Genomic DNA, 20,881 nt, shown 5'->3' with positions numbered 1-20,881 from the left:
ACTTCCATCACACACACACACACACACACACACACACACACACATGCACGCACATGCACACAGTGATATTGATCCCATATTGTTTTCTGCAAGCCTGAATACATTTGTTCCAACTCTGCCTTAGAGAATCAGGTGCTGTCACCCTGAGGGATGATGTGCAAAGGTTTGATTTGCAGCTAATAGAAAAATCTATTTCTTTCAGTTTCCTCTCTGTCACACAAAGACTGCTGTGCTTCCTTCAGGAGACTCTTCAGTCTTCCTTCAGGAGACTCTGCTGCAATAACCACCGAGATGACAGATCTCAAGCAGCAATATGAACTGTGTAGGCTGAGTGGCACCCATTAGCTTTATGACCACTGCTTCTCAATAGCTTTCAATGTCCACAGCCCATCTCAATGAAGGTAGGTAAGACAGCTGCCGTTGAAATCAAAGTTTCCTCTTCCTTCTTTTCCATCTTAAAGTCTATCAAACTTTCATCTACTGCAACAAGAAAAGCTGCTGGGGTAAACACTCAGCCCCAGTCAATCACAGCAGGCCCATATAATTGTCTTTGGAAAGGGAGCTAAGAACCCGCCAGGGCTTTGCTGCCATGATGATACCAAATGGGAGACAAGGAAGGGGTTAGGAGATTTGTCATCTTTCTCTTGGGAAGAAAACGTGACAAAATTATACAGCATAATAAAGTGATGTAACAGAAATAAGAATGCTCAGAAAAGTTTCAAATATAGTACCAGTGGAAACCACTCTTATAATTATGTCCTCAGACAGTCTTAGCTATTCTCTTGTTAGTACGTAGGCAAGAAGAAATTCCCTGGATATTGCAGTATAGATGTATGGTCCTGTTCTCAGCTTCTCAGAACTACTGCTCTTTCTAGTTCCTCCTCGGCCAAAGTCCATACTTCTCAGATCTTTAGATTTTTGTTAAGGTCCAGCTCAGTTACCACTGTGTTGTAGATGGCAAATATAACAAGAAACCCTCCCATCTCTGCATGCCTGCTCCTCTGTAGTGTGACTTTACTGCACCTTCCACTGACAGATATAATTTATTTTCCTATCCATTGCATCTGGCTTGGCCCTGACACTTGCTTTGACTGACAGAAGGTGCTGCAGTGTGACCTACAAGCTCACAAGTTCCTCCAGCTTCCATTAGGTCCTTCTTTTTGAAAGACAGCCGGGTTCACTGTGTGAAGAACTGTGGGCCAGCCAAGCAGATGCCTAGGGATTATATGGAGCAGAGATAACCATTCCACCTGAGCCTCCAAGAATAATAACTGGAACTCACCATCACACATGTGAGTGGCACGATCACTCCAGCCTATTGGCAGATAACTGCAATTATATGAGGGAACCCATGTAAGAAGATCAGAACTGCCCAGAAAACTCAAGCCTGAATTGCTGACCCACAGAACAATGAGTCATTCACACATCTATTGGAAACATAACAGATGTTATGTTTTTAGGGTAACTGGTAATGAAAAAAATACATAACTAAACTATACTACACTCCACCGTGAGACATCTTCCTCAACGACTGGCAAAAAACACAGCGTATAATTTGAAAGACAAGTTCAAATCTTTGTTCCAGCATTCACTAACTCTTAACCTTAAGAAGATAGCTTAACACTCTAGTCTCAGTGTATTTACAATAAAAGGCTTAAAACTGAACTGTGGAGAGGACCACGTGTGATAACTCTTTTAAGCAACGACAGAGTTTGACATTTAAGAAGTACTTGAAACCTGTCACTTACTACTTCATTATTTTTATTTGGGTGCTCATAAGGAGTTAGATCTTCAAGGGCAAGAACTTCATTGACCCTTGCATTACTGGAAATAGAACCATGTCTTGCTACTCAATGCATACATTTTGAATGGATGCTTAAATATCCTCTAGGACAGTATACAGCTTGGCTTCATGCTGCTGCTATTTGTATTTGGCATCCCAGAAGTGGTAGACAAACAGGATTGTAAGAAAACAGGTGGCAATAACTTTGGTTAAGACCCTAAACTTCTTGAAACCTTTGTCATTTAAAGGTGAAAATTATCTATAACAATGAGGGTTCCCTGCAGCCCTAAAATTCATTTATTATAATTATGGCACCAGGTAGCATTTGATGAATGCTTCTAAGGTGTGAATTCTGAGTTAAGTTCTTTGTGTATGCAAACCTTTTTAATCTCAACAACCTGGGCTAGTGCTGGTGCACCAATGGCATAGATGCCACAGTGGGATGTTTGTATCATCAAAAGCTCTAAAAGGTTCACCATCACTCACAGCTGTAGAGATTTTAATGTGGCTATGGAAATCAGGAAGCTTGAGTCATGGGCATTAGTTGGCAAACGTAGCGCACCCATTTTTGAAAATAAATTTTTACTGGGACATAGTTGTTGTAAGCATTTGTTTGCATGCTGTCTCTGGTAGCATTTATACTACAGTGGCAGCTGAGTACTTGTGATGAGACAGAGAATACACGGTGACAAAGCCAAACATGTTTGCTACTAGGGCTCTTAGAAGCAAATCCGCTGAGTGCTGGTCTCCAGTAGCCTGGTAAGGCAAGTGTGATCAGTCACACTCAGTTGTGTGCATTTAAAAAAGCCTACCTTTGGTCTGCTAGGCTGTGCTGCCTTTTGAGTGCCTCACCCACTCGATCAGGGACTGGTTGCCCCCGATCTTTCAGACAGCTAATAGCAGGCAAGTCTGTGCTGATGCACAATTTTCAAGGCCTACACAAGAGCAGCTGAGGAAATGTCAACTGCCTAACAGTGTGTCTCTGTTCACAGTTCTAGTTAGGAATACATGATCATCTGGCCTCCTGTAGCTAGAGGCCACAGAGCTACATTCTGCACTAATTGAAAAATAAGGAATGAAAAGATTTGCTTTAACACAAACTTGAATGACTAGAATTACATCTTTATTATCTGAAGTGGGCACTTGTGGCTTGTCTGTCTTCACCTGTTCTGGCAACAGGAAGAAATACCACAGAAATTAGCCTCCGGCTGGTCATCTCATTATAGGCCAGTTACATTGCATTTTTAGAGAATCTGATGACACAAAAATCAACCTGCTAATACAAATGCATTTGAGGTTTATTATGCATAATGCAAAATCACCTGGTGCTTCAGAAGTACAGGATTCACCACTGAGAAATGTGGGCCTTAAATAAAAAGAATCCATTAAAAAGGCACAGAAATGAAGACAAACATCTCTGAACTGGGAAACTACATTGATGGGGAAATTAATTGAATCTACAAAGAGAGGGCATAATTAAATGACTCAGAAACAAGTTTCTTTTATAAAGAGGCATAATGCAGGAATATAGGACATTTTAAAAGTTGTGAAGCACTATATAAATAAGAGGTTATATTATATTAATTTCCATCTCTGTTGTTATTGTTCTGACCACTTGTAATTTAAAATGGCCTTTTGGTCTACTTCTCACTATGCTGGTTTTACAACAGTGACACAGAATAATTCTGATCCCAACTCAGAAATTTTCCTCCTACACATCTCCATCTTTCTATCCTTAACGCTACAAACTTTTCCTTTGTTGATTTTGAAAGTTTGCTGATTAGTCCATCTAATTAGTCTCATAGTCTGATTAGTCTCTTGTCATCCAGGGCACTACTATGATATTTTAAAAACTCATTTTATTTGTCAAAATTGGATGATTACCTGCTTGTTGCACCTCCAACTACTGTATTGTGGTCAGAAAAAAATCAGATGTGATTTATTTCAAGGGTTGGCAAGTAAAATATAGAATTCCCAGTTAAATTTGAGATTACAATTAAAAAAACAAACATTTTCAGCATAATAAGTATATCCCAAATGTTGCATGGGAAATAGTTATACTAAAAGGATAGCTTGTTTCTCTAAATATCAAGTTTAATTGGATACCTTGCTTTTGATTTACTAAATCTGCCAAATTTGACTCCAGTGGAATATATTTAAAAACATATTTTTAAAAATCTCATAACCAAATATAAAGTAGCAACTCTAAAACGTATATGTGGGGAGAGTTATTTGAAAGACAATGTGCACCAGGAAGAAAGTTCTTATTTCCTTGGCTTTGTTTCATTAAGCAAAGGAGTTACAAAACCAAATTTATATTTTTGAAGATGTAACCCCCTCCTGTAAAGAAGGGAATGGAATTAATATGAGAAAATGAAAAAATGGAAACAAAGTCTTTGTAGATGAGGGGGCGGTGAAGGGTTTGAAGGGAGGGCCGGGGGATGGGGAAAAAATAACAACAAGTCGGATAATGTAAAGGTGCAAATTTCCAAAGATGAATGTCATTTGTATACCTTAGATGCACCAATAAAATTAATTTAAAAAACTTAAACACCAGTTAAGACTTGGCTTTTTTCTGTCTTTGTTAATGGTTATAATGATAAAAGAATTGTTGTATGACTGAAAGAAACAGCATATAAGGCTTGTAGTTCTGATTTCCACACTGCAAATGCCACAGGTGTAATTTGTTATAGTTACTGTTCAAAGTCCTCCTTCCAAGAGTCACACTGTCTTTGCCAGCCCTCTTCACCAGATCCCCTATATGCCTGTCACTCAGCAAACTAGGCCACTGCGTGCTGAACAGCTCTCTCATTTCTTCCTAAATATATCCCACCCTATCTCGTGCCTGCCTGTGCAAATTACTTCAAGACATGATGTAAACTTTATCTGTCCCACAAAGTATGAAGTTTTACATGTCACCATTGATTGTGACATCTTTCCCTTCGAAACTCTCATAGTAGTTTTTACTCACCTAATGATGTTTGTCCTACCAAAATGTTTATTAAAACATCCCATGTTCTTAACATCTTTAATTCACTCACTAAGTTCTTTCATTATATGAGTGTCATCAAGCACATCTTCTAAGAGAACTATACCAGCCACTCAAACTAGAGAAATGAATGACTCATTACCCTGAAGTCAGAATCTAAAGGAAAAACAATCACCATCAATAAATAATAGAAACACAGTCTTATATATTTTATAAATTTTGAGTGAACTCTTCCATCAAGACAAAAACCTTTTATAGGCAAGGCACAAATCTTATCTGGCACCCAGGATGGTGCTAGAGTGCAGAAGACTTAACATGTGATTAATAAATTCAATTATGTGATAAGAAAAGTACTACGGAGAAAAAGTACAGAAGGTTAATAAGATCGCCAAGCAGCTGAGAGGTAGAGGAAACTTTGCAAAGCAAATACTGGGGCAAGAGTTGCTTTGCAAGAAATTAGTAGAAACATACAAACTAGGAGAGAGCCTTAAACACAGCAACAGTATATTCTAAAGACACAGAGTCTTCAAAAAGCCTAATGAATCTTGGAGTTAACATGCTGGATGGGAGCTGCATATAGGATAATTTGGCAAATGTTTATGGAGATTCAGACTTTGCCAGTCAGGGTGTTCAGCAGTAGAAAAATAACCATGAAGAAGATAGAAATGGTTTCCATTCTCAGAGTTAAACCCTAACAGGTTGATGGAAACAAACCATTCATAAGGAAAATCATGGAGGTACAAGGAAAGAAAAACAGTGTGGTTCACTAGAAAGAGGTCAGGAAGAATGCTTTTTAGACTGGGCCATGCACAGAAGCCTCCTGAGAAGACGACATTGAAGTTGAAGCCCGGTGTTATAAAAAGGAGTGACTATGTAACAGTATGGAAGGGGACAGACCAGAAAGAAGAAGCTCCTAATATAAAGGACATATGGTAAGAATAAGATTGACATGATCCCAACAATGAATGTAACTGTACTGTATCCCTAAAATGTACCAATAAACTCAATAAAATTTAAAAAAAAATGAAAAAAAAGAAAAAAAAAAGAATAAGATTGACATGTTCAAGGAGTCAAAGAAGAAGGAAAAGGTCATGCTGCGAGATAAAGTCAGGGATAAGTAGGGTCAGAAAATGAAGTTATGGGGTGAGCTTTAACCCGGGGCACAGAGGAGTAACGTAATCTGCCTGAACTTCGCTCTGTAGGCCAAGAGGAGCTCAACCGAGAGTGGCATAATGAGACCGGTGCCGTAGCTCCAGTGGTAATGAAGCATCTATAGGAAGATCAGAGGCATAAGGAATCTTCAAACTTTGTAGGTGATGCAGCTAAAAAAAGTTCTAAGAATCACTTTAAGGAATTTATAACCACACTGGAAATCATTGAGGGTAAAGCCATGTTTCAATTTCCACTTCATAATATAGACAATGCCTGGCTTTGCTCATGGTAAATATGCAATAATTATCTGTGAAGTCCAGTGCATCTTCTCTGCAGACACTGTTCTTTACTGTTCTCCTACCCTCCTTCCCCTGGAAAGCCTAGAGATGTACTCAAGGTACCAGGTCATATAAAAAGATGTGGCAGACACAAGCTGGGTATCAGTTTCTGCTCTGTCCCTGAACACTACAAGGGCTTTGCTCAAGTCATTTATGCTTTAGTTTTGATTACACCAGCTTAAAAACTGGGACAAATAACAATCGTATCACCTGCCCTCCTACTTCACAAGGTTGTAGGGAGAAAGATGTAGATTTTTTTTGTGTGTGTGTGTGTGCATTGTAAACCATGCTACAAACAGCTATAGTCTGAGAAGAAAATACCCAACCTATATCAACCACAAAGGAAAACTGGCCACAATTTTGAATGCTTATTTCAGGTATAATGTCTAATACTGAATGAATGGAAAGCGTATTACACTTTCTTACAAAATAATGTAATTATCCTAGTTGCACATTATATATTTATCAAGCCATTGACTTAAAACATTTATTGAACACATAAAGTATGTAAGAAAATGTGCAGTTGCCCTAGGGCAATGAAGGATGAAGTAGTCACAGAAAAGCCAACTGCCCCTCCTCGGGATCATGTTCCTAAACTACTGCACGACATTTGGATAACTCCTTTTTTGGACAAATTGTACACTTTTCTTCTCATGACAAACCATCTTCAGTCAAGAGCTCCTTGGGTAGTTAATGTGTCTTCTGATGATCTTTAAAACTCTCCTCTCATTTTATTCTTGATTAAAAGAAAGTGCGGGATCTAAGCCCTCGACTGATTTACACTTCAATTTAATTTCTCCCTTTCTCCTTTCTTTTTCCTTTCCCTGAGAAAAACCTTCCATGTAATTAGGCTCAAAAGCTCTCATCAAACAGTTTGACTGAACTGTAGAACTCTGAATTTCCCCCGCTTGGCTGCTGGGGCAGTACCCTCGCAGGGAGAAGTATGCCTGAGATGGCATGGGAGCTCACTCCAAGGTGGCAATTAAGGGAAACAGTTGAAGGTTGGGAGTCTCTAGGTCCCATGCTGCTCTCTGCTCCTTCTGTGCTGATTTATGACTCAAGCTGGACCGGACAGCCTCCCAGTCTTCCAGTCCACAGCACACCAGGGGACACCTGGAGAAGTTGGGGCGCTAACACTGAGTACTGTAGAAAGAGAACCTAAGAGAAAAGGTGGAAACTTGTGTGTCAGTCTCAACTCGCTCATAATTTGAAAAGTGTGATTGGGAAAAATTCAAAAACTCCTGGTCTGTTAGTTTCTTCACAGAACAAATAATTGGATTGGAAAAGATCTCTAAAGACATTTTCTCGGTTTAGCATTTGATGACCCCACAAATGCAAAGCAGCTTTCCAGACCCCTGAAAGCCCTGCATCGGAACATAGGAACCCTGAGGAATTTGGAGGTCTGGCTGTGAATCTTGTTGTGGGTTTCCATTATTGAGTTATCTTGTGCAGGGAAATGAGGAGGCCCTATTCCCAGGATTATCTGCGAGTTCTTCACGATAACTAATACACACTTAAGAGCTGACACGGGACAGGGCAGCAATGCATATCCACAGAATAACGGGACTCCTGGCATGGACAAGACCTGAGTCATCACAAAGGTTTACATTCCTGCTTCACATAAAAGCTGTTCCCCTCTGAGATTATTATTGACATGTTGACATGAGCCTGTGGTAACACTGGACTGATGAATGACCTCAGAAGAATGAGAAGCAGGTCCTGACCTATCCTTGCATCTGTAATGCACAGCAGACTTAGCCCTCAAGTTTGATCTTTACATTCCAGGCCAGGAGCTAATTAGGATGCTATTAAGGGCTTTACGCTACATTATTTTTCTGGCTCACACACTCACCCACACACACTGTGCATGTATCACACACACACGCACACACACACATACACACACACACACACACACTGGCTCAAAATGAAAGCCCCTGCCACTTTTAAAATATTCATTTCATTAGTTTTCCCCTCATAATTAAGGAGCTGCTTCTATGTGTATGAACAGTCAAAAACAAAAGTACAATACATTCAAGGTGATCTAATAAGAGTGAAAATTTATTTTAAAATTCATTAAAATTTTGCCCATAAACCCTGATAGAAAGATGAATACTAAATTCACAAAGACGAAGCTGGCAGGCCTCTTAGAGATCATTAATTACAATTCCCTCACTTCTCAAGAGAGAGAAATAAAACCTGGAAGACTTGGTAGTCTGCCTAACATTTTAAGTTGAGGAGAAAGACTTGCAAAAGTAAATTTCCTGTGAAAAATGCTTCTTATATTAGATCAAAAACAAAGAGAATGAGGTACCAACGGCTTCTCTTGTCAACAGAGGGGGGGGTTCCCTCGCACTTGAATCCTTGATTGATCATGTCACTATTCTTTGTTAGCAGACACTGCAATCACAGTGTGTTTGGAATGAGTGCTTTGGAAAGTTTTTCCTACAAAATAGTGGGACCTGTAAGCAGGGAGAAGTGCAAATACAGGGAAGTGCTCTGGTCTACTGTTCTAGTATCTGGGAATAGGTCTGCATTTGCAGGGATCACCTAACCTACACGTTCAACAGATGCAAGGGGCTACCTGCCTACAAAGTGGAAGAACTTGGGTAAATAACTTCATTGTCTGAGACGCAAATTTCTTTTTTGTTGAGTCACAGATAACCTTGGAGGGTGGTCAGTGAACATTACATGAGGTAAGCCAAAGTATTGGGTTCAATACTTGACAAAAAGTAGATGTGTCCTGTTTGCTGTCAAATTCAGAAAATAGTCACACTCCTTAGAATTTATCATAGCTCTAGGTGGAACATAAAAGACCCTTTGAAAAATGGGCCAGTATGCCATTATATAATTTTTGACAGCATCCAGAGACTGTTGTATAAATATTAAGAACACAAGCATGTATTAAAACTGCTTGTATATGAAAGCTGGTTCTGCCACAAATTGCCTAAATAAATTTAGGCAAGCAACTCAAATTGACCATGTCTCAGGGTTGGCATCTTTAAAATGGGCAAATAACTGTTCCCACCTTATAGGAGAATGAAAATGAACTAAAACTTCTAGAAAACTGCCAGGCACATAAGAAGTAAGAGGAAAAAATTGATGCTACCATTCTTATTCATGAGCAAAGTAGATATTATTGTCATTCATGTGAAGGCAGAAATATCCTTTCTTGAGTTTCACCTATCTTAAGAAGTTTGAATTAACATAAGGAAATGCACAAAGATGCCTCTGAAACCATGCAGATATACTGGTTTCATGAAAAAAGCCATTCAATAATTGGCTCATGGAAAAAATAGGCAATATAACATTGACTCTTTTAATTACAAGATGTTCTCTCTATTCAAATTACTTCAGAAGCCAAATTTTCCCAATAGCAGAAATTTAACCCTTCGGTCACCTTTTTAAAATTTTAAAGTAATTAGAATGCTATTAACGTTGACCCCAAGGATCTGAGGTGTTTTGTTTTATTATCATTATTATTATTATAATCTGTGAACTGATGGTTTCTGAGTCTTTAGGCTTTTATTAAAGTTCAGGTTTCAAAGCAACTGGAGCTATTCTATTAGTTATCAATTATGAGAAAGCCCCAAAGCCTTTGCTTCCTGTCACTACTTCCTCATGATAAGTCCAGAATTTCAGACTAGAAATTAAATGAACTGTAGAAGCATATTTAATTTTTTGACCAGAATGATATCCTTTCATCTGGAGCTGCTGAGGTCACCAGCCTGGGAATGCTAGGTAGTTTCTCTTTGCTGGCAAGGTTCCTGTTCTGAAGACAAAAAACTAGCCAAGTCCATGTCCCTCATAGTGTCAGCTACATCTGCGCACTCTTTCAAGTCTTGTGAATTCTCCAGGCAAAGAGCTCTTTGTGCAGCAATTTCTGATTCTTTTTTAAATGCTCATTTCACATGGGTGTTTGAACTGATTATTTGTTCCTCCTTGTTTAAGTCTGCAGACAGCCATACCCTGCCTGTCTCCTCCCCATTCCTTTTCCATGACACCATGAAATGACAAAGGCGCAAAGCAGATAGATGTTAAGTAAAACAAGAATGCTGGTTCAATTGAACGCTGTGCTCTATCAACCTGCTCCACTGCTTAGCAACTACGGTGGCTCACCCAGAGTTCATTTTTATTTTAATGTGCCACACAGAATAGCAGCCTAAATATATATCCCCAGTTCTGAAGCATATAATCTGTAAACTACAGGAACAGGCGGATCATTTCCACTAGTTTCTTATGTAGCCAAAACCACAATTTGTGCCCAAAGCATGTAATTATATTCAAATTCTGAAAGACTGCATTGGAAATAGTTGAAATTCATAGTTTGGGGAAAAGTCACTCAAGAGTACCCATGGTGATTTTAACGTGAATGTTAGAGGACTATTTCAAAACAATAAAAAGGGGTCAGTGGGTTTCTCAGGAAATGAGCCTTGCTGGTTTCTAGAGGTTTCATTTGTACATAGGTATTCAAGAAGAGTGCAAGGACCGAGGCTGGGGACACATCACTGAGCAGTAGTGACTCAGTCACAGCTTCCGCTTGAGGAAACAGCGCTAGGTGTACACAAAAGCTACTTCTTGCCTGTGACCTGGCGAGTGAAAGCTAATCAGGGAGACAGTGTCTCCCTGTATAGGGCCCCTGAATATGAGCACTTTCACACTCTGGGGTCTCCTATGCAGAGGAAGCTTTCAGCTCCTCCAAGAAATCCTACTTCTTAGCACACAGCCAGGTACCTTTTAGAAGGATGTACACGATGAGTTCATCTAAACCTACGGTCAGAAAAGCTCTGCACGCAGAACCCATGGCTGCAGGTACTTCACCTAGTTAAGAGGAAGCTTCTTGGCAGCAAGGGCTGGAGAGCAAGGTTGCAATTTGAAAAAGAGTCTTGAAGGAATGAGAAGGCTTGGCTTTTTTCCTCTACTATAGCAGGGACAAGGTGATGAACTTTGGTCTCTTCACTGATTCTGATGCTGACTGGATACCAGTGGCTGGGCCCTCACTTTGTCCATCTGGAAAACTGAGCTATGAGATCCCTGAAGTTCTGTGAGGCTATTGGTGTATTTTTGAAGGGCTCACAACTTTCCCCTGCCCTCTGCCTCTTTTATAAACTAGTATCCCCTCTTTTTCTGGTACATAAAAGTTCATGATGTGGCACCTACTACTGCCTTGGTTTGGAAAGGGTTCGTGCAGACTGATACATTCAAATACTTGCTATGAACTGGACACTCTTGTAGCCTCATCGGCAAGATGCATCAACGGTGATGATGAAAATGCCATGCTAACTTGAGGTCTCCATTCCTGAAAAGAAAATCTGATGCATTTGTTTGATGACTGTTACCTGAGTTAATGAACCAAGTGGTACAGCAGAAAGACGGAGAGCTTTGTGATCAGAACTGGATTTGAATCCTGCATTTATCACAGTCATACTTTGGTCAAGCCACTTCATCTCTCTGAATCACAATGCTTTTATTTATAAGTTCATTAGCTTCAAAGCTTGTGAGCATTAAAATCACTTGGCAGAGAGTCATGTATACAATAGGTATACATTATGTGTCCATGCAGGATCCCAGTAAGTTCCTCTCAAAACCTTAACTGTAAGCAGAAGGATACTACTTGCTCTTTATAAATTCAGCTGTAATTCTGCTTCCTGCCCTGGTTTGGCTAAACACAGAGAAGAATTTTAAGCACAACTCAGAGCTCCCTTCTAGTATTAATAAGGTGTGTTTAAGTGAAAGCTGCATTCTTCCAGTCTCAGCGTGACTTTGCAGTAAAGTTGGATTGTGGGCTTTACAACAGCCACTGTTGCATGTTATGCTGCTTCTGTCTGAAGGGAAAAAGAAAATCTGGCTTGTGGCTTTGGCAAAGTTTTTATGATAGTCAAGAAAATAGATTAAAATAGAGACAGACCTGTGGAACTCAGATAGGTTTAAGGTGCACAGTGGTGTCTCTAACGACAAAGAAATGAGAGAGTCATAAAGTCCTAGTACTGAGAAACACTGAGAAAGACCCCCTCACTCAACACTCTCATCATGCAAATGAGAAAGAAATGGAAACCCAAGTTCTCCCCAGCTATACTATTAAGACACACAAGGCTCCACACCACACATAAATCTATAGCTAAAAGAAAGAGGATAAGTTAAAAGATCAAGGTATCTATAGAATATCTAAAAGTTAAAATATTAATACAAATATAAATGTCATCTCCACATCCATACCATCAGGAAGAAAACTCAGAATAAAACCCGTGACCCTGTATTATTTCCCATTTGTAAGAAATTTGGATTTAAATTTAGATTCCACAAAGTCAACTCTAAAGGTTTGGGCATAATAAGGTACTCCTATCTCCTCTGTAACCTTTGAGCCCTGGAAAGAATAACTCCAAGAAATGACATTAAAAGAAGCTCTCCATTTCCAGGTCTGAACATAGTTGTCCTAAAAAAAGACTTGCTTCTTTTCAGGGTAAAGTAGATTTCAATTTCTGGTTTCCAGTGGATACTGAACATAGAACTGGCTGCATTCTGCACAAATTTACTAAAAATGGGATCTAATTCTAAATTTTCTAAATGGTCTCAAGATAGTTCTTGGAGGTCTCTTCATTTTTATTCCACAAGATCTTTGACTTTCCCAGTAATTTGTTACAATTTGTTATCCCTTGCTAAAATTTGCCTGGCACGAATTACTATCTGAGGAGATAGCTATTATAAGTTACAAGCTGACTTTTGTCACATGTTATCTTCTTCTAGTAATAAACAAGAAAATACTCATTAAGATTTTCTCATCTACGTTTCTCCTAAGAAGTAGTATGTAAATGAAGTATCCCCTTAGAGGCAAAAAGTACTGCTATAGATAAAGAAATGGGACCTAGTAAACACATGTTTTTAACCTCATTTTTCCAACCAGCAGACATCCAACATTGAAGTGATTTTCTCATCTACGTTTCTCCTAAGAAGTAGTATGTAAATGAAGTATCCCCTTAGAGGCAAAAAGTACTGCTATAGATAAAGAAATGGGACCTAGTAAACACATGTTTTTAACCTCATTTTTCCAACCAGCAGACATCCAACACTGAAGCTCAACTTGGTGCAAAGAATTGAAAGAGGGCAGTATTGTCATTAAAATACTCCTCATAAAATAGTAAACCTGTACACGGTGATGTATAGGTACAAAGCACAACTTGTATAACCTTCCATGCCATTCTGTGCATGCTTAGATTATTCTTTCTGTTTCTAACATTAAGATGAAGACTTACTCAAGGCAAGTGACTTACTCAGGTTCACAGTACATAAAGATTGAGATCTACTTCTTCCAATTCTAAATCCTGCTGTGATTTAATCCCACCCCACCTAACCCCTCTGTCTGTTGTAACCTCATTAGCATTCATCTGTCATCCTCCTTACCACAGATTCTCTCAATGCCTTTCTCAGAAGTATCTAAATGCAGAAATAAACAAACCAACAGACAAAAAGTTTATCCCTTCCTCCAGAGTTGAATAGTTTGCTTAGTTGTTCACAGTTCATTACAACCAGGGCTTTGTAATTTTACAACATACTTTCTTAAGTATCGTATTCAAATATCATTACTCTGTCATGAAGTAGACAAGCAATCTTATACTTTTAGATGAACTTTTGTCTTAAAAGAAAAATTCAACAGAAAAACAGTGAAATTGATACAGTACTTTTGTAAAGGATATTTTTTAGCTGTCAAACATGTAGTCCTTTACGCTAAGCTAACCTCTTTTTCTTCACTGAAGGATAAGGAGTGAAAAGAGTTGGTGGTGTGTGTCTCAGGAAAGGAAGAGAGTGAGCAACTATAGGTCATAAAAGAAGTCAACAGAGAGTTTGGCACAAAAGGACAGCAGGTCTCAGTAAGAAAGCCCTAACCCGTGGCCCAGATTATAGTCAGAATTAGTCTGTATCCATATCAAGGTCTGAATCTGTCACAGCAGATAAATTGAGAAGAAAGCAAATACACATTTTAGTTAAACCTACTGTTACCAATTTACCCATATTTGTAAATAGGTCTTTTTCTTCTGGAGTAACCATCTTATAATTTTTTAAAATTGCTGCCATTGTCACTGAGCTTTTAGTTTTCCATTTTGAAAGTCTGAGTTGACAGAGATTCACTAACAACTTTAGTTCTGGCCCAGTCACTGGGGGTAAAGGAACATTACAGTGTCCCCTCAAAAGTCATATGTTGAGGCTCCCAATCTTTAGTACTTCAGAAAGTGACTATATTTGGAGAGAGAATCTTTTAAAAAGTAATTACAAAAAAAATGAGGTCATTAAGGTGTGCCCTAATTCAATTGAATGGATGTCCTCATAAGAAGAAAAAAGTTGGGTGCATACAGATACCAGAAAGGCTAACACAGACAAGATTATATGAAGACAAAGTTAGAAAATGGCCAGCTGTAAGCCTAGGAGAAAAGTCTCAGAAGAGACCAAACCTGCTGACACGTGAAGGCTGAACTTCCAGCATCCAGAGCCATGACAAAATGAATTCGTGTTGTTTAAACCAACTAGCCCATGGTATTTTGTTATGGCCACCCAAGAAAACTCACACAAAGAGGAAGAGTATGAATAAACTCAAGATTTACCTTCAGAGACTTCCCTCCCCCTCAGCAACCCAGGGTCCTAGAGAATCAAACTTTCTAAAATCTGAAAAATGCATTCACTATTATCCACTTAAGATCCAAAATCAGATTTTAAAAAAATACAGTATAGTTCTATGAAATTCTACCAGCCAGTGTGGTGCAGGATTTTTTTGGGGTTTTTTTGGCCCTAAATAGACCTGCTCTGAATATTTCAAGTCCTCTCCCTGCTATTTGTCACTTCCACTGCACAGAAAGACCACACTGAAACACCTGAAGAAATTTACACTAGGATATTATAATATCCCCACAAAGGTCTTTCAAGAGCAAGTTCATGTCCAGACCCACTAAACACCAGCGTTATTTTAGAGAAGAAAAACAATGCGTATGGCTAGAAGAGAAAGAAAGAGGAGAAACCAATTTAATTAATTCATCACTAAGGCCAAAGACACATAAATCTTATCATTTTATCTGTCCAACAACACTTTGAATTATTCAGTGCAACAAATCCCAAGAAGAAAGGCAGAGAGAAAGCGGTTAGACAGCAGCTGGCTGAGGAGAAGAAGGTGCTCAACAGATGAGGACAGAACAAGCCCCTGGCTAGAGAAACTGGAAAGGTGAGTCTGTGTGGCAAGGGAAGAGCAGTGGAATTTCTTTCAAGGACTCTTTACTCAGATGTCACAAGCAAGTGATCTTACCACACGAGATGTACTAATATAGTGTGAATTGCAATTAGGTGCTCCCCAAGACCCCTATACACATAATCCATACTCCCCCTAAGACACAAACCTTGCTTTTTGATCAAGACTCCTTCTTTTAAATATACTCCTTTTAAATACATGTGCATTCTCTTTGAAAACTAAGCTTTCAATAGGTCTGTGTCTTTCATCTCGTTCCCCAAATGTCCTCATCTAAGCCCCCTCAAAAAAGCCAGAAATATATGTTATTTTATGAACGATAAAAATGTAGGTCATATATAAAATCTAGTATCCTCAAGGAGACCCACTTCATAAATGGTAAAGCATTTCTCAGGCAGAAGAATACTGGAGTTACTAAATGTGAAAGAGAAGAAAAAAAGCAAAACACATGCCAAACTCCCATATGAAAATGAAGTCTGGGAAACATACATATTTTACTACTTGTATGTTTTCTACCACAAAACTGCCTCATGCTTTGATAAGCCTGATATGTGAGAGTAGGAATAAAGCCAAGGATTAAAAAGATAATAATCTGGAGGGATAATCTGATGTAAGAGAATGTAAATATTTATTTTATAAAGGATATTATATTTTATATTAATTGGGCTTGGTATGTGGATTCCCACCCATCCCCTGCACTTCTTAAAATACAGAAGTGCTAGTCTTTCATAGTGATCACCACACTTCTAAAATTATCCTGAGATGGGCACCACACTATCTCATCTAGGTCTGCATCCGTTGCAGGTAGCTCACAACCTGGCACACAGGGAGCTCTCACTGAGCTTTAAATGGGTGACTTGAATAAAAGATAATATGAAAGAGGCTGGGGAAAGCTAAGAAAAATGACTGAATAAGGAGTAAAAGGGTACGAGAAGAGGGTTAATTTTATGCTGAAACACAATTCTAACCTGCGACTACTTTCGGTACCCCAGGGCAGTTGTGGTTTTTGCGACCTCGGTTCATGAAGGAGCTCAGCATTCTGTAGGTGGCCCTGTTATAAAGACTTGTGCAAATCTCTAACATAATCAGTCTTGTAAAGATGAGCACCAGGTACATGTAAGGAGAGAGAGGGGGAAACACCACCTCTTCAGAGGATTTGAGTTTCTTGTGTCTGTCAGTGTGGATACCCCTATAGGACAGGATTGTGAAGAAGGGAGAGTAGTAGGGACTGATTATCAGCGCTCTGAGGACTTTCCATTTCTCAGGAAATAACCAAGGGCCAGCACAGTTAGAAAAAGAAAACTCTACAGTCCAAGGAAGGTTGGTGGAGTCAAGGTTTTGTTTTAGTTTTACATCAAAATGAAGGGCAGACAATATAGAGCACTGCGTTTGGTGCTGGAAGGTAGTCAGCAGTAAGCCATTAGTAACAACCTGCAGACTCATGGTGCTATTCCTCCACCTCCACCTCCCAAAACATTTAGAAAAAACTATCCCTATTGCCTTTACCTTGGACTAAGGGAAAGCACTGTTCTTCAAGGAAGAAGGAGAGCTGTAGCTCTGTGGGATCTCCTGGTCTTTTCAGTTAGACATTCAAAAGGTCACAGCTGGGATGCAGCAGGGGAGCCAGTGGATGGGGCATCTTGTCAATTGCTGCTTCTCTTGATTTCAAGCTCCAAAACATTACTTAAATATGCAAGGAGCCAGTTAATATAGACGCATTCACTCTCCAAGGCCTAAATCAATGGGATGGGACTTATTGAAAGAAGTCACTCAGAGCTGAATTCATGAGTTTTCTTCTCCTAGCCAAGTCAGACCCTAGAGTCCACTGCATTCTGCAGCTCTGGTGGAGCTGTGGGCCTTTTCTGGGATTTCTGGCCATTTGCTTCCTTTGTTCTCCTTTCCCATCACACTGAATCTTATCAATTGCAAGCTAAGGAGAAATCAGACTGGGAACCACTCAAAAAGGTCTACTATGGAATGTTGAGAACCACCTATCCTTAAAGAAACAGAGGGAGCACAAAAGCGCCATATGCAACCTGTGTAAAACTCAGTCCCTTTGTGAATGTGTGTGTGTGGGGGTACTGACTCAGGAACCTCCAAGGGAAGAACTCTGTTCTCTAAATTCCATCACTTACGATCAGCTGCTTTTAACTGTTTACATCCTGAACAAAAAACTAGTACATTAGTGTATAGACCCTGCCAGCCTATAACCTCTAACTAATGCATAATCTTCATCTCCCTGCTGATCACTTACACTAATTAGCAAAATTTAGCTAATTATCGCTGAGCGTTTCCGTGTTTAATTATGGCTATTAGTAATAGTCTGTCTGGCTTTACCCCTTCCCCCTTCCCACTTCTTTCTTTCCTACCCACTGCTCCAGTGGACCTCTGTCTTAGAAGCCACGTTTTTATTTTGATGTAACTGCTTTTTTGGTGAATGTGACTTTTTCCCCAGTTTATTTATTTAGTTTTTAAGTGAGAAAGCCTGTATCTATCCAGTAGGAGTCACAGAAAAAACAGCAACCTGGTCAGAATCAAATATTCAAGTCTTCCCCGCTTCCCACCAACCCCTCCTACCAGCCTCACAAGCTCTGAGCTACTTAACAATTCCCTCAAATAAATTTAAAGACTCAGAAAGAGCCAGAGTGCATGCATGCTGGTATTTTCTCAGTGTGCTTCCTTTCCACACTACACATGCCCCAAAGCAGAAGCCCACAGCCTGGAGGCAGTAAGAAGAATCAACTTTCCAAAGGGGGTCTGCACATTGTAAGTCCTCAAAACACAAGCGCGGGCAGGGACCCTTCATGTGGCTCACGGGGGCTGTGCCTGCAGTCTGTAGCAGTCTCTGTTGGCTTTTTTCCCTGACTATCAGCACATAGTAAACAATTCACAAAGCTCCTTTCTTTAGGACAGTTTACTACAGTGAGCTCCCACCTTAGCTACAGACACTGCAGTCTTAATGGGGAACATGAGCATAGCCTCCTCAGAGAAGAATATATTTTAAGAGCCATGGAGCTCTTCCTTCATTAGCTATGCAAAGGGGCATCATTTGAAGCAAAACATATGACACCTATGTTGTGTGAACAAGCCCATTCATACTATCTTTGGTTGAAAGAACATTTGCACAAATGGTGCAATTGGAGTTGCTATCATTTTCACTTGGGTAAATGACACATGAACTTAGTCTTATACATTTCCAATAGTTAGGAACATTAGATGCTCAGTTTTAGTGATAGCTGCTCTTTCCACAAGGCACATGGGCAAACATGAAGCTGCCAAGATGAACAATAATGACCAGTGGTTATTAGTTATCTTTTCTGCCTTCTTAGACTCAGCTGCTCTTCCCTGACCTTTTCCAAACAGATGACTTTACAGCAGTCCAATCAACTTTGGGCTGAGGATCAGAGGATGCCTGCTGTCTGCTTTTCCCCTGTGACTGGCTCCCAAACAAGACCACCCGAAGAGCAAAAACGAAGTTCACAAACGATTTCTCAACATGTAGCATTGGGACTCAGCTGATAGTTGTGTGCCATTAAAGGAGGGGGTCGCGAGTGGGAGATTGCCAAGGGGAAAGTGTAGTGTTCGCTCCTCTGTGAACGAGGGAGCTAAAGAGAGGAGAACCCTTATAAGAAAAGTGAGGGACTGAAGGCAGAAAAGAACACAAGCCTTTAGGAGAAAGTGGAAACGTTCTTCTCTCATGCACATGCACGGCTTTTTCACCATTCTTACACTCACTTTTTAGCATTTTTCCCACCCTTGACACCTTTTGAAAGACCAAGTGGGTTAAGGAATCACTATGCCCCATTAGAAGGATAAAGAGCAGAGAGACCTACCGTGCCCTCCTCGTAGGGAAACAGGGGAGCGATAAATAGAAATAGGCACTGAGTGTTGCTTGCTGCTGTGGAAATGGTGCTCGTGCTGAGAGTGAGATCCCGGCGAGGAAGAGGAGGAGGAAGTGGAGGAGGAGGAGGCTACATGAGAGGAACTCCACGCAGAGCTGAAGATACATCCCCAGAAGAGGGACCAGATTCCAAGCGTCCAGGCCGGCCGGCGAGGAGGGCTCCGTCTCGCGTGGATTCTCAGGTGCATGATCAACGCACTGGACCACTACAAACGGGCAGTTTAAATTCCAGCCAGTGAGGACTAATGAAGTTCATGGTGCCCAGGGGCCCATCATAGCAGGAGGAAGAGTTGCAGGACTTGGGGAAGAGGAAAGCAATAAGAGCTTCCAAAAACAACGATGAATTAGTTAAAGAAAAAAGAAAAAAAAAAGAAGAAGAAGAAGGCAGAGCCCCTCTCTTTTCCCCACAGCTGAAATTTATGATGCCAGAATCCAACCAGGAAGAGCGAACCTCCTGGGGAGCCCCGGCATGCCACACATGTCAGGGGAGGCTTCCTCCTGATCCCCGGCACCTCGGGTCTGATGACTTAGGCTGCTCACTCCGGGAAGCCACTCGGGGAAAGATGGAAACGAAGAAGGAGGAGGAAGCAGCAGAAACCGCAACTGGGTTCAAGCTAGTTTATTCCAACATCCAAGGAGTTTGAACATTTTTTTGTTGTTCCCTGTTTCGACTTCCATGCGATGCAATGCAGAACTGCCAGGCAAACCCGGGCTGCAGGTGGGAGAGTTCTGGCGTTCCTGGGGGTCTCGGTGGAAGGGCGCGGAGGCTGTTAACCCTGCGCGTGCAGGACGAGCGCCACGGAGCAGCCCGAGGCGCCCTGGGTTCCCAACTGGATGAAACAGAGACGGCAGCCGCAGGCAGGGGAAGACAGCATGAAGGATGGGAGTTGAAAGAAGAGCGCGGAGCAGCCACCTAAACCTGCGTGGCACTAGGCGGTGGGAAGTGGGTGGGTGCAAGCGGGGCGAGCGCGAGAAGAGACGCCCGGCAGGCAGCAGAGGTGGCCGAGGAGGGCGGACGGGCGAGCGCCTGCGAAGTCCTCCGAACCGGGCGGAACAGGTGAAGTGAAGCGAGGAGTTGAGGATCCAAATTCACAAATGGGCAAGTCATATGCAAATAGCGCACTCCCGAGAGCAAATCAGTGCAGCCCGAGCGCTCTGCCGAGGGACTGGCTGGCTCCCGAGGATTTTTGCAAAAGAAATACAGGCTGCGACTAAGGCCCAAATAGAAATAAAATAAGTAAGTAGCCCCGAATAGAAATAAAAATAACCCCAAGTCAGCAGGAGCGGCTGCAGGCGGCGGGGCGGCACGCAGGTGCCTCCAGGCTGGAAGTCGGCTTCCGGGGCCACTCCCTCGGCGCGTGTCTCCCCCGGGGCCTCGCTCTCGGGCGATCGGCCAGAATCCGGTTCCTGGCTCTGGAAAGCGGAGGTGATGGGGTGGCCCAGAGACTCCGCAGGGTAAAGGGTTCGCTGACTGCATCCGAGGGTGGCTTCC

General features: G+C 41.0%; 1 protein-coding gene across 36 annotated transcripts in view; it reads right to left on the bottom strand.

Annotated features, from left to right (window-relative positions):
* Nrxn3 (neurexin 3) overlaps window positions 1–20,881 on the bottom strand; it is a 1,525,607-nt gene that overhangs the window by 490,936 nt on the left and 1,013,790 nt on the right. For 6 of the 36 annotated variants that reach the window (XM_010645620.2, XM_019204314.1, XM_010645621.2 and 3 more), the window contains exon 1: window positions 19,322–20,546. The exons of the other annotated variants lie outside the window; for them this stretch is intronic. In XM_010645620.2, coding sequence (XP_010643922.1) covers window positions 19,322–19,577 — 256 coding nt within the window. In that variant the 5' untranslated portion in view covers window positions 19,578–20,546. Of the gene's footprint in view, window positions 1–19,321; window positions 20,547–20,881 lie in introns of those variants that run through there. 36 annotated transcript variants of the gene reach the window in all.

This window comes from Fukomys damarensis, unplaced genomic scaffold (assembly GCF_012274545.1).
Source record: "Fukomys damarensis isolate Sample0158 unplaced genomic scaffold, DMR_v1.0_HiC HiC_scaffold_21, whole genome shotgun sequence".
Classification (NCBI taxonomy): domain Eukaryota; kingdom Metazoa; phylum Chordata; class Mammalia; order Rodentia; family Bathyergidae; genus Fukomys; species Fukomys damarensis.
The sequence above is the reverse complement of the archived record's forward strand: the minus strand, read 5'-3'. Positions and strand labels throughout refer to the sequence as shown.